Genomic DNA, 13,511 nt, shown 5'->3' with positions numbered 1-13,511 from the left:
ACTAATCAATTATGAAAATAATTGTTAGTTGCAGCCCTACATGAAAAAAACAAAACAAAAAAACAAAAAAAACAGGTTCTTTACTATTATTGTCTTTAAAGACCAAGGCCACCTTTTGCAAAAAGCTTAAATGAATGCACCCAAAATAAATTAAAAAATGCATGTATTTTTTTTTTTGCATTGGAGCCCGAGGAGCATTGCAACCACAGTGAGTGGGTCACAGGTACAATAAAAAGGCACCTGCAGACTCCCGGCCCCACGTCCATATAGATCTTCAGTGATGTGGCTGAAGGAATTAAAACATGGAGTACAAATATGGTGAATTCACCACACTTGTGCTTTATTGAGATCTACGAGTCTCTCTCTTCCGCTGTGGAAGATTTGTACTTGTTGGACTTGTAGTTTTTCCATGCTGCTTTTTTTGTGTTGCCCCTAACAACTGCTCAACTTCTAGCTGTCCTTTGCCTTGTGTAGGTGGGAAAAACTAGCTTATGTGTTCATGAGCGGATTTTTTAGATCAGCTATCACTAAATGGCGGCCCGCAGTCCAAACACGGACCAAGCGACGCTCCTGCCCGGACCGTCAGGCCACCAGTGTAGTGCCACATTTTAGGAGTTATTGGTTGCTGGTACCGCAGGTGTCCCAGCAACCAGTGACATCGCATGCACGCCCCGCCCCTGCGGCTGACTGCAGCTCTTGCTCACAGGCGGGCCATGGGTTTAGGCGTGTCGTAACACTTTGTTGTGCCCATCAGAGTTACCCTTAACATAATATGTGCCCATCAGAGTGCCCCTGTCAGGGCTGGGCTCTCAGCCCTTCCTTCTCTGTGCTCAGCTGTCGGTTAATTGCCAGTATTCATCCTTTCACAGTGGCTCACCGGTTGATCATCTCCTGCTCGTTAGTCAAGCCCACAGCCAGCCCCTTCGGGCTACTTAAACTGCCTGGTTCATTTCTTCAATTCCTTCGCCTATTCAACATATCTAGAGACTCCCTGCTGTGTTCCTGTTGAAGATTTGCCTGGCTGTTGTCCCTTCTGGTTCCTGATTCAGTCTGCTGCCTCTGACTACGCTGATCTCTGGGCTCCCGATTTCCTGGCTTGTTCTGACTACCCGATTTGGCTACAGAACCCTGGCTATGTTTTGTCTAGGTTTACCAGTTGTACCATTTTATTAAAAAGTGTGCTTTTTACTGCATTTTCTGTCTCCGTCCATTTCATGGTTCCTGACAGCCCCTTAACATAATTAAACAAAATGAACCCATCAGCATGCCCCTTATTTTATGTTAAGAGACAGTCTGATGGACACATTTTATGTTAAGGGGCACTCTGGTGGGCACATTTTGTTAAGAGGCACACTGATGGGCACATTTTGTTGTGCCCATCAGAGTGCCCCTTAACATAAAAAGTGCCCATCAGCATGGGGGCAAGTGCCCCCATAGCAAGCCATGTGCTATGGGGCCACCCGTGGAGGCATGCGTCTGAGTTGGGCTGTGTGGGTCCACAGACACACAGACAACTTGGCTCGGGCATGTCACCCACTCTTCCTGAGAAGAGAAAGAGGGTGGGGTGGGGCCGGGCCACGGCTCTGTGTCTGAATGGACACAGGGAGCTGTGACTTGGCTCGGGTGCCCCCATAGCAAGCTGCTTGCTGTGGGGGTACTCAATAGGAGGGAGGGGCCAGGAGCACAGAAGAGGGACCAGAAAAGAGGAGGATCAAGGCTGCTCTGTGCAAATCCACTGCACAGGACAGGTAGTTATGACATGTTTGTTACTTTCACCTAAGGTAAAAAAAATGATTTGACTTTAGAACCACTTTAAAATGGAGGCAAAACAGCTAAAGGGCCCGTAATGATTTGGCTAATTTGGGCCCTGACAAATATATTTGTGCATCTGAAAAGAGCAAAGTTTTTATGTTTTTTTTTACCAAAAACTTAGATAAATATGGAGATGCACTTTAAAACCTGCATATTTTTTTTGTAAAGGTGCTCTCTGCCCTCCGTTTTACTGTAGCTGTGATCTTCCGCAGACAAAAGATGGGTAAATTCAAAAGATAATGATCCATTAGAACAAAGTGCACACAGAAAGAAGGCAGCGCAGCGCTGTAATCATCTTAAGAACTCTTGTGCAGATGAAATGCGGCAGAAGCGTACACTGAATGGGGCTTTGAGCGACTCCATTGTGCGGCGTCGGTAGCCGCGATTTTGCAGGAAAACTAATTGCAATGTGTTGAATAGAAAGGGGCAGCCGTTTACTCTGACTTGGGTACTTCAGCGCTTATTGCTAAAGCCTCTTCAGCTGTAACTGATGAAAGGGAAGGCATTAAGGTGTCCGGATGGTCTAATTTCCGGGAAAAGACGACTTTTTCATGATGAGCTCATTAGCGGTCATATTACATGGAAGCTCAGTAAGAACCGAATTAGCAATTACATTTAGTTTTCTTTTACCATTTAGTTTTTTGGAAGCCGGGCTGAAAACCGACATATAGGGGGTTATTTACTAAAGGCAAACCCACTTTGCACTACAAGTGCACTGCAAGTGCACTTGGAAGTGCAGTCGCTGTAGATCCGAGGGGGACATGCAAGGAAAGTAAAAAACAACATTTTAGCTTGCACATGATTGGATGATAAAAACAGCAGAGCCTCCCCTCATTTCAGATCTACCCCTCAGATTTACAGCGGCTGCACTTCCAAGTGCACTTGTAGTACAAAGTGGATTTGCCTTTCGTAAATAACCCCCTATAGTTTGATTTATGAAGAAGTAGGTTTGCAGTAGTAAAAGCTGGTCTTGTTAATGAGAATAGGGACTTATTCTGCATGGGGAGCGTAGTAAGACTGGTGTTCTAGCACAGGGATAGGCAACTGCAGCATTCCAGCTGTGCTGAAACTACAAATCCCATCATGCCTTTGCCTCTGGGAGTCATGCATGTGGCTGTCGGAGTCTTGCAGAGCCTTGTGGGACTTGTAGTTTTACAACAAATAGAGGGCAATGAAAGTTGAGTGTAGTTTCTGATGTTGTGGATCTTTTTATGCTACAAGGCAATGTGACAAAAGGGAGAAGTGCCTGTATTGCATTGAGGGATAGGCAGGTGAGGTTAGCTGCAGACACAAAGACAGACGCTCTTTGTGATTGCTGGTTAAATTTCAACCATGTTAAAGTCCCTCTATAGTGAAAAATATTCTATTCTGATGACTGTAAGGGGTTAATAGCTGTAAGTATTATATATGAAACTACAGATATATCCATAGCCATCTCTCTCTCTCTCTCTCTCTCTCTATATATATATATATATATATATAGCTATCTCTCTCTCTATATATATATTATATATATATATAAATAGAGATATAGATATATATATATATATATCTATCTCTCTCTCTCTCTCTCTCTCTCTCTCTATACATATACACACACACACACATTATATATATATATATATATATATATATATATATATATATATATATATATATACACACACACACATATATACATATACACACACACACACACACACACAGTGCCTTCAAAATGTCCCCTTGTATTGTATTTGACTAATTGGGCGGTGCTAGTTCACGCGGATGGGTGTGACCCACTTGGGTGGGTGTTGCTTGGTGCATGGGCACTCAGATACATATAGAGGTATTTAGGAGAGACGAGCCATTGTCCGTTTAGGCTCTGAAGAAAAGGGTGCGCCCTTGAAACGCGTCAGCCATTTGGGATATCGTCTGATCACCGCAACATCAGGTCCGGTTTGCCGGTGTTTAGAGACACAGTCTCGCCAATTGACAAGCCTCATTTACAAGCTCGTTTGAGAGTATAAACATCGTTTTTATGCTTTTAATAAAATTCTACCATTGGTAATGCGCAAGGTAGGTGCGCCCTTCCTTTTTTCTTTCAGTTTCCAGAATACCCATTGTTCTGAGGAGGGCTGCAAGATTGTAGGCATTGCATAAATTCAAAGAGTTGGTTGCACCACTAATTTAGAGACTAAACACCCAAGCGCAGGAGATTATTACTGTTTATTAATAAAGACTGCGGTGGTAATGCTAGTATATGTCATTTTTTATTTTGTCCAGAGTTCCAATTTTCCAAGGGGCTTAATCACACTTGTGTATTTTCCTGCAGTAAAATACATGTTATGGCTCGTTTGCACTAGGGTGTGTGCTAAAACAAGCTGTGTCTGCTGTGTATGGGGTGGTAAAGAGTGGTTCAAGATATGGTTTACTTTTTTTTTAACTTTATTAAAATGTAGCAAATTACTTTTTATTATATCCTTTGCACCACAGCAGACCTGCAGTGCAGTGACTGGTAGTGGCATGAGGTGGGGTCCAGTGCGTTGTGAAAAATGCAGCACGTCGCCATAATTTTTTGGCAAATTATTTAGCACAAACATGTCTGACAAACATGTTTTTACGCCGCTCATCTGAAGGCAGCATTGTGTGTGAACAGGGCACATAGAAAACAATTGTGCCCTATCAGTGAGCTTGCATTGATTTGTGCAGATTAGCGTACATGGTGTGAATGTGCCTTTACTCTACGGAAACGCATCTATGAGTTGCAGTTCAGTTTGGTATGTTTTCAAAGGGCCCATTGACACCTATTCATTACCACGTCTGCTACAACCTTCACATAAATGTGGATATGCCCATAAAGTAACTTGCTAAGTGTCAGGGCTGGCTCAGCCCTTCTGTGACGGGAGGGCCCGTGGAACTCAGAATCCCTTGTGTCAGGGCTGGCTCAGCCCTTCCTTCTCTGAGCTGGCCACTCAGCTGTCGGCTAATTGCCAGCTCTCATCTCTCTCCACAGTTAGCCAGCTGTTGTGGATCTGCTCGTCAGTCCCGCCTACTTAAAGAACTCCAGCTCACTTCATTCCTGCCTTCGCCTTGGTCACATCACAAGAAACCATCTCCCGCGTTCCTGTTTAAAGACAGGCTTTGCTGACATCTCTTCTGGCTCCTTTTCCTGCTTGCTGTTCCTCTATTTGGATCCCTGACTTCTGGTCTGGCTGATTACCCGATCTGGTTCCTGACTTCTGGCTTGGCTGATTACCCGGATCTGGTTCCTGAACTCTGGCTTGGCTGATTACCCGGATCTGGTTCCTGAACTCTGGCTTGGCTGATTACCCGATCTGGTTCCTGAACTCTGGCTTGGCTGATTACCCGGATCTGGTTCCTGAACTCTGGTTTGGCTGATTATCCGATCCGGTTACTGGATTCTGGCTATGCTTTGACTACGTTTACTCTATTTACCTTTTTATTTTTGTTAATAAACAAGTGAGATTTTACTGTACTTCTGTCTCAGTCTGGTTCATGGTTTCTGACACTAAGAAATGCTGACTTATTTACAGACGTGAATTATGCACACAGATCCAAGAGTATTGCCATCATTGGCTGCATGCTTTTTCTGAGTAATTGTCTCACAAACAAGCAATATTTAATTTCCTCCCGCTGAGAGTGTCTGTCACTCCTCATCTTCGTTGTCCAATCATGCAAAGCTTGTTTATTATGTTCTTTAATGTTGGCTGTGTGATGAGTAATCCTGATTTATATGATGCTGATATTTTGAGCTTGGCTTTGACTTGCGCTGTTCTTCACCAATCCTCCCATTCTGCTTTACTGCACCCTCCAGGGGAAAATAAGCTGACAGCCACAGAAGACGGGGATTTGGAAACGTCACCTCAGTCTTTTTGTGTGATCTCACTGCGGCATCCACACTTCACCGACAGGCTGTCACCGTTCCAAAAACTGCAGCACCGTACACTAAAGCTGTGAGCTTTTTTTTTTAAAAAAGAGATCCTGTCACCAAAACAAAGATTTCAACAAAAATCTTCACATATTATATGCGCATTTAATGTGTTGTATGTACAGTATTTAACCAAAAGTATTGGGACGCCTGCCTTTACAAACATATGAACTTTAATGGCATCCCAGTCTTTAGCTGGATACGTAGCCTGTGTGTTCTCTCCAGATTTTTCTCCCTTGTTGCTTCCCCTGGTTCCGCTTCCGGTGATGTCATCGTCTGCGGACCTGGCCGTCTTCCTGGTGGCCGCAGGATAAGACTGCACATCTTGTCTCTTACGATTGCCTACCCGTGGAAAAGGATGGACCAGCGACCGGACTGCACCTTGTGCCCATAGCACAGATGAGCCTGAGCTTTTTCAACTTCTTGTAAGTGCATTAATTGTTGTGTCATTAAAATCCTACTTAACTTACTGCACTTGGGTAGCGCTTCCTTCTTGTTCCCTTGTCTTCCTTTAGCTGGATACACACTATACAATTTTCTTTAGATTTTTACCTTTAGATTTACCAAAACCATATAATAAATATATAATAAATACAAAATAATATAATATATAAATATAAATAAATCTAAAATATAATGTAAATATAATACTATAATAATATGAGGTCAAACCTAAACAATTTGTATGCAATCAGGCAGGCCTTTGCATTACATAGTTGAAGGTAAATCTAAAGGAAATTGAACAAAAAAAGTTGTATAATGTGTATCCAGTCTTAGTCCGTAGGGTTTAATATTGAGTTGGCCCACCCTTTGCAGCTATAAGAGCTTCAACTCTTCTGGGAAGACTGCCTACAAGGTTTAGGAGTGTGTCTATGGGAATGTTTGACCATTCTTCCAGAAGCACATTTGTGAGGTTAGGCACTGATGTTGGACGAGAAGGCTTGGCTCCCAGTCTAATTCATCCTAAAGGTGTTCTATCGGGCCAGTCAAGTTCCTCCACCCCAAACCCACTCATCCATGTCCTTATGGAACTTGCTTTGTGCACAGTCATGTTGGCACCGGAAGGGGTTATCCCCAAACTGTTCCCACAAAGTTGGGAGCATGAATCTGTCCAAAATGTCTTGGTATGCTGGCGCCTTAAGAGTTCCCTTCACTGGAACTAAAGGGCCAACCCCAACCCCTGAAAAACAACCCTACACCATAATCCCCCCTGCATCAATTGATTTTGACCAGTGCACATAGCAAGGTCCTTAAAGACATGGATGAGCGAGTTTGGGGTGGAGGAATTTGACTGGCCTACACAGAGTCCTGACCTCAACCCAATTTTGCGAGCCAGGCCTTCTCGTCCAACATCAGTGCCTGACCTCACAAATGAGCTTCTGGAAGAATGGTCAAACATTCCCATGGACACACTCCTAAACCTTGTGGACAGCCTTCCCAGAAGAGTTGAAGCTGTTATAGCTGCAATGGGTGGGCCATCTCAATATTGAACCCTATGGACTAAGACTGGGATGCTATTAAAGTTCATGTGCGTGTAAAGGCAGGCGTCCCAATATTCTTGATAATATAGTGTATATATATATATGTTATTTACCTGCAAAAGCCTCACTTGTGTAGACATGTGAAAGCTCTGAGACTGCTGCTGGGTGCCGCCATCTTGGATCTAATGTCACAGTCCCAGTAGACCAGTGATTCTCAACCAGGGTTCCTCCAGAGGTTGTTAGGGGTTCCTTCAGCATTGGGCCATTTCTGCCTCTCGGATAAGTTCCTACACCATTGATCTTTTTAGCTATCTGTAAGGAGGTAATTCTTCCCAATGACCACAAGTGTCCACAAGTGTAAGGACCATTCTTCCCACTGACCATCACACTAATGTATCATGAGTTGTAGATTTCTAATTTTTAGCAGGGGGTCCCCCAGACTGGAGAACTATTTCAAGGGTTCCTCCGTATTGAAAAGGTTGCAGTAGACTCAGAGATGTCAATATATCTTCCTATGCAGATTCGGCCATCCAGGAGGGTGTAGAGAGTCTTTATGAACCTTCAGGAGGTAATATAGGACGGGAATTCTAGGGACAATTGGTAGCAAATAAGATTTCTCATTTTTATCTAGAATCCCTCTACCAAAACCTTTTTTCCAGTATAAATTTTATCTTCCCACTCTTCACAATCACACCTTATTCATGTCATCAGTTTTCAGCAGCACCTAGATCTGTGAGCAACTAGTTTCAAGAATGAAGCACACGAAGTGTAACATTAGAACCATAATATCTGATGAGCACCTTGAGAATTCATTAAAAAATGCTACTCCATCCATCCATAAACTTCTTGATCCCCTTCAGTCCGGTTTTCGCCCTCAACACTCCACGGAAACTGCTCTCCTTAAACTCTCAAATGACCTACTAATGGCTAAAGCCAATGGACACTATTCTGTACTACTTCTCCTGGACCTCTCTGCTGCCTTTGACACAGTGGACCACCCCCTCCTCCTCAAAAAACTCCACTCCTTTGGTCTCCGTGACTGTACTCTTCGCTGGTTCTCATCCTACCTATCCCACCGCTCCTTCAGTGTCACTTACAACTCTACTTCCTCTTCTCCTCTTCCTTTTTCCGTCGGGGTCCCCCAAGGTTCTGTTCTCGGACCTCTCCTTTTCTCAATCTACACCACCTCCCTGGGTCAATTGATTGCCTCCCACGGCTTTAAATATCATCTCTACGCTGATGACACCCAAATCTATCTCCCCACCCCCCAGCTCTCTCCATCTATCTCCTCACGCATTACCAACTTATTAGCAGACATATCAGCCTGGATGTCACATCACTTTCTCAAACTCAACCTATCCAAAACCGAGCTCATGATATTTCCTCCCTCAGGTGCCACTTCCCCTGATCTCCCTGTCAAGATCAACGGCTCAACTATCAACCCATCTCCCCACGCCAAGGTCCTAGGTGTAATCCTGGACTCTGAACTAACCTTTCGACCCCACATTCTATCACTATCCAAAGCTTGCCGCCTCTGTCTTCGCAACATCTCCAAGATACGCCCCTTCCTAACCAATGACACCACAAAGCTTCTAATCCACTCCCTGGTCATCTCCCGCCTTGACTACTGCAACTCCCTCCTCATTGGTTTACCTCTAAATAGGCTATCCCCACTTCAGTCCATCATGAACGCTGCGGCCAGGCTCATCCACCACACAAACCGCTCAGCGTCTGCTACACCCCTCTGCCAATCCCTCCATTGGCTGCCACTCAGTCACCGAATTAAATTCAAGATACTAACTATAACTTACAAAGCCGTCCACAACCTGGCCCCTAGCTACATCTCTAACCTAGTCACAAAATACCAACCTAATCGTTCTCTTCGCTCCTCCCAAGACCTCCTGCTCTCAAACTCCCTTGTCACCTCATCCCATGCTCGCCTTCAGGACTTCTCCAGAGCCTCCCCCATCCTCTGGAATGCTCTTCCCCAATCCGTCCGATTTTCTCCTACCTTATCCACTTTCAGACGATCCCTGAAAACTCATCTCTTCAGAGAAGCCTATCTGGCCCCCACCTAACAACTGTACATTTATCTCCTCAATCAGCACATCACCCACAGCTATTACCTCTTGTATCTCTTAACCTTCCCTCTTAGATTGTAAGCTCTAAGTGAGCAGGGCCCTCTGATTCCTACTGTATCAAATTGTATTGTATTTGTACTGTCTACCCTCAAGTTGTAAAGCGCTACGTAAACTGTTGGCGCTATATAAATATTGTATAATAATATAATAATAATAATCCAACTGTGTTAGATAGTGCACCAATTTTATTTTGCCCTGTCTTACTTTTATAATTAAAAATATTTAAAAAAAAAAGGTTTTATGTACATTATTGATCAGTTATCGTTAACTTGTGATCTGCCTGACTTTTTCTGCTTACCAGCTATCCTCATTTTTATGGGTGACCAAAAACAATTCCTCTTCTTCCAGTGTGGAGCAGGAAGGTCAAAAAGGTTAGACACCCCTGATCTAATCTCTTCATCTCCCTCTATCTTTCAGAATAGATCATACCTATATCCTTCAATTTCTCCACTCATCCATATCTTTCTCTCTCTCACTCGAGTCTCTCTTTCCATACCAATCAATCTCACTCTCCATCTATATTGGTCCCCGTTTCAGCTGTTATCATGGTACAGCTCTGTAGTTTTTAGAAATGATGATCTGAGTAAGTTGTGTGGGAGTTGCAGTAAGAAAAACTAATGATGTGCCATTTTTAAGTCTTCCCCCAGTTTTGTGATGTTTGCTGTCAACTTATCCTGTGAGAATGCAATGGGAAGATTAGTAGAGACCAGAAGAAGACCGCGGCGAGCTTAAAATATCAGCAACATAAGAATCTGGATTGCTCATTACACAGCCGGCTTAAAGGTACAGAGTAAACAAGTGAAACTTGGCAACTTCAAGCAACAGTTGCAATACTGGAGGAAAGATATATTGAAAGTCTTTCCAGAACGGTCATCTTGGCTCTCAAGCCATAGGAGCACAAGTTCCAGCATGCTCTGCCAACCAGATCTAGAGAGCCCAGCATGGTCTGGAGGATTTTATTTTACCTAAAATTAGTAACTGTAATGCTGCAAGACAGACAAATGAAAAAAAAATTGCAAACACATTTGTGCCGCTTAGTTATTAAAGCACTTCACACCAACGCTGCCTTCCTACCCCATCTATTGCCTTTAGAGGCCAACTAGATGGGGTAGACACTAACACTAGAAATCTCAAGAGACACTGCCGTGCTCTTGAACGACTGTGGCGTAAAACCAAATGCCTGCAAGACTTCACCCTATATAAATCTGCCCTTCTAAAACACAATTCAGGCCTCCATGCTGCCAAACAAGCCTACTTTGTCTCTCTTATTAATTCCTTGTCATCCAGTCCCCGTCGGCTCTTCTCAACCTTTAACTCTCTGCTTTGTCCACCACCCCCTCTACCCACTAACTCACTGCCCAAGAGATTGCCAATCACTTCAAAGACAAGATCGATGCAATTTGTGAGGACATCCCAACTGTGCGTATGTTTTCCCCACCCATCATACCTTGCCTAGCAGCACATTCAACACTCTCCTCTTTTGAATTGGCTACTACGAAAGAGGTTACAAAAATTTTCTCGGATGCCCACCTAACCAATTGTCCTTTGGATCCTGTTCCCTCACAACTACTACAGTCACCCTCATCTTCTATCCTATGCTCCCTCACCCACATCTTCAATCCCTCCCTCTCTAGTGGCATCTTCCCCTCCCCTCTAAAACATGCGCAGATCACTCCCATTCTTAAAAAGCCCTCACTGGACCCTACCGACCTGAACAACTTAAGACCCATCTCATTGCTCCCATTCACCTCTAAACTTCTAGAACGCTTAGTCTACAACCGTCTTAGCTCCTACCTCAATGAAAATAACCTTCTTGACCCCTTACAGTCTGGCTTTCGCTCGCAGCACTCCACGGAAACTGCCTTACTAAAACTCACTAATGATTTACTAACTGCTAAAACCAACAGTCAGTACTCCATACTCCTACTACTTGACCTCTCTGCGGTCTTTGATACTGTTGACCACCCACTCCTTCTCAATAAACTACATTCTCTTGGCCTCCGAGATTCTGCTCTATCCTGGTTCTCTGCCTATTTATCACAGCGCTCCTTCAGTGTCACCTACAACTCTGTCTCCTCCTCTCCATTGCTCCTTTCTGTGGGGGTCCCCCGAGGCTCGGTTCTTGGACCCCTTCTCTTCTCTATCTACACCTCCTCCCTCGGTCACTTAATAACTGCCCACAGCTTCCAATACCACTTATATGCTGATGACACCCAAATCTATCTGTCTACTCCTCACCTCACTCCTTCAGTCTCCTCCCGCATTACTAACTTACTAACTGACATATCAACATGGATGTCCCACCACTTCCTTAAACTAAATCTCTCTAAAACTGAGCTATTAATATTCCCCCCGCCTGTGCCCCCCTCCATGACTTTTCCATCAAAATCAACAATGCAACCATCAGTCCCTCCCCTCATGCCAGGGTACTAGGTGTAATCCTAGACTCTGACTTGTCATTTCAGCCTCAAATCCAATAGTTGTCAAAAGTTTGTAGAATTCACCTCCGTAACATCTCTAAAATTCGCCCCTTTTTAACAAATGAAACCACTAAGCTCCTCATTCACTCCCTTGTTATCTCTCGCCTTGACTATTGCAACTCCCTTCTCATTGGCTTACCTCTCCATAGGCTCCTCCCCTCTTCAGTCTATCATGAATGCTGCAGCCAGACTGGCTCCCAATTGCCCAGCGAATAAAATTCAAAATACTAACCACAACATACAAAGCCATTCACAACTCTGCCCTGAGCTACATCACCAATCTTGTCTCCAAATATCATCCAAATCGACCTCTCCGCTCCTCTCAAGACCTCCTGCTTTCAAGCTCTCTCATCTCCTCCTCCCATGCTCGTCTCCAGGATTTCTCCAGAGCCTCTCCCATCCTCTGCAACTCGCTACCTCCATCTATCCGGCTATCCACTACTCTTGCTACCTTCAGGCGATCCCTGAAAACTCATCTCTTCAGGAAAGCCCATCACGTCTCCAACTAATCTCCTACCACTTCCATCAACTCATTCCCCACAGTTACAACCTTTTGTACCACCTGCCCCACCCTATTAGATTGTAAGCTCTTCTGAGCAGGGCCCTCTTAATCCTCTTGTATTTTATTGTATTATAACTGTATTGTCTCCCTTTTATATTGTAAAGCGCTGTGTAAACTGTTGGCGCTATATAAATCCTGAATAATAATAATAATAATATTAATAACTCTAGTTTCGCATGGAGTGGGGAGGGGATGGATCCTCTGTCAGGTTTATACACTGGTCTGTGTCCCCATTGAATCCCCTGTTCCAATGACCCAAACGAAAATGAGATAAGAGAACATATACAAAACACTATACAGTAAAACCTTGGTTTGAGGGTGACTTGGTTTGAGAGAGTTTTGCAAGACAAGCAACATTTTTTAATACATTTTAAAATTGATATACAAGTAGCGTCATGTCACAACTGAATATAAAAGAGAAGAGAGGCGCCTCCAAGTGCAGCAATATGGTTACATTTAATGAAGGTACAACCTGCTGGATTTTGCTTCTAATCCCCTTGTGGAGACTTCCATTTGTGAATGGACATTTTATGGTTACACAACCTGGTCACATTGCTATAATCTTTTTATATGGACTATAAACTGAAGGACCTATGAATAAATGGTTGTGGAACAAATCATTTGAGTTTCCTTTATTTCCTATGGGGAAATTTGCTTTGATATACAAATGTTTTGGATTACAAGCATGTTTTTGGAACAAATTATGCTCGCAATCCAAGGTTTTACTGTACTACCCTTTAAAAGACATCCTGTCCTGAGTGAAAAGTGAAGGCTTCCCTTGTTGGCCATCTTCTGAGCATGCTAGTTATCGGTCTGTTATACTGACCCACTGGCTTCAGTATTTTCCAAGTCAGAGATCTGGAAGGAGCAAGACAATCCGGAGCCGTGACATCACTTTGCACATACTTTTCTGGGGTCACGATCTCAGAAATGATATAAACCGCCAGCCAGCATAAAAGCTGCCGCCTTTTTTCTGTCCTTTCTAAATATAACTGTCATATCTTACCTTCACCATCTCTTCTAGTCTTCCCAGACGTACGCTGCCTTCCATCATCTTTGATAAGACTCCATGCTTTTCTGCTTCCAAGCCTTTAGCCTAAAAAC

At 43.7% G+C, this 13,511-nt stretch overlaps 1 protein-coding gene across 1 annotated transcript in view; it reads right to left on the bottom strand.

The window, feature by feature from the left end:
• CEP89 (centrosomal protein 89) overlaps window positions 1–13,511 on the bottom strand; it is a 138,731-nt gene that overhangs the window by 53,678 nt on the left and 71,542 nt on the right. The window contains exon 16 of the mRNA XM_073605785.1: window positions 13,414–13,503. Coding sequence (XP_073461886.1) covers window positions 13,414–13,503 — 90 coding nt within the window. The remainder of the gene's footprint in view (window positions 1–13,413; window positions 13,504–13,511) is intronic.

This window comes from Aquarana catesbeiana, linkage group LG11, assembly GCF_042186555.1.
Source record: "Aquarana catesbeiana isolate 2022-GZ linkage group LG11, ASM4218655v1, whole genome shotgun sequence".
NCBI lineage: Eukaryota > Metazoa > Chordata > Amphibia > Anura > Ranidae > Aquarana > Aquarana catesbeiana.
The sequence above is the reverse complement of the archived record's forward strand: the minus strand, read 5'-3'. Positions and strand labels throughout refer to the sequence as shown.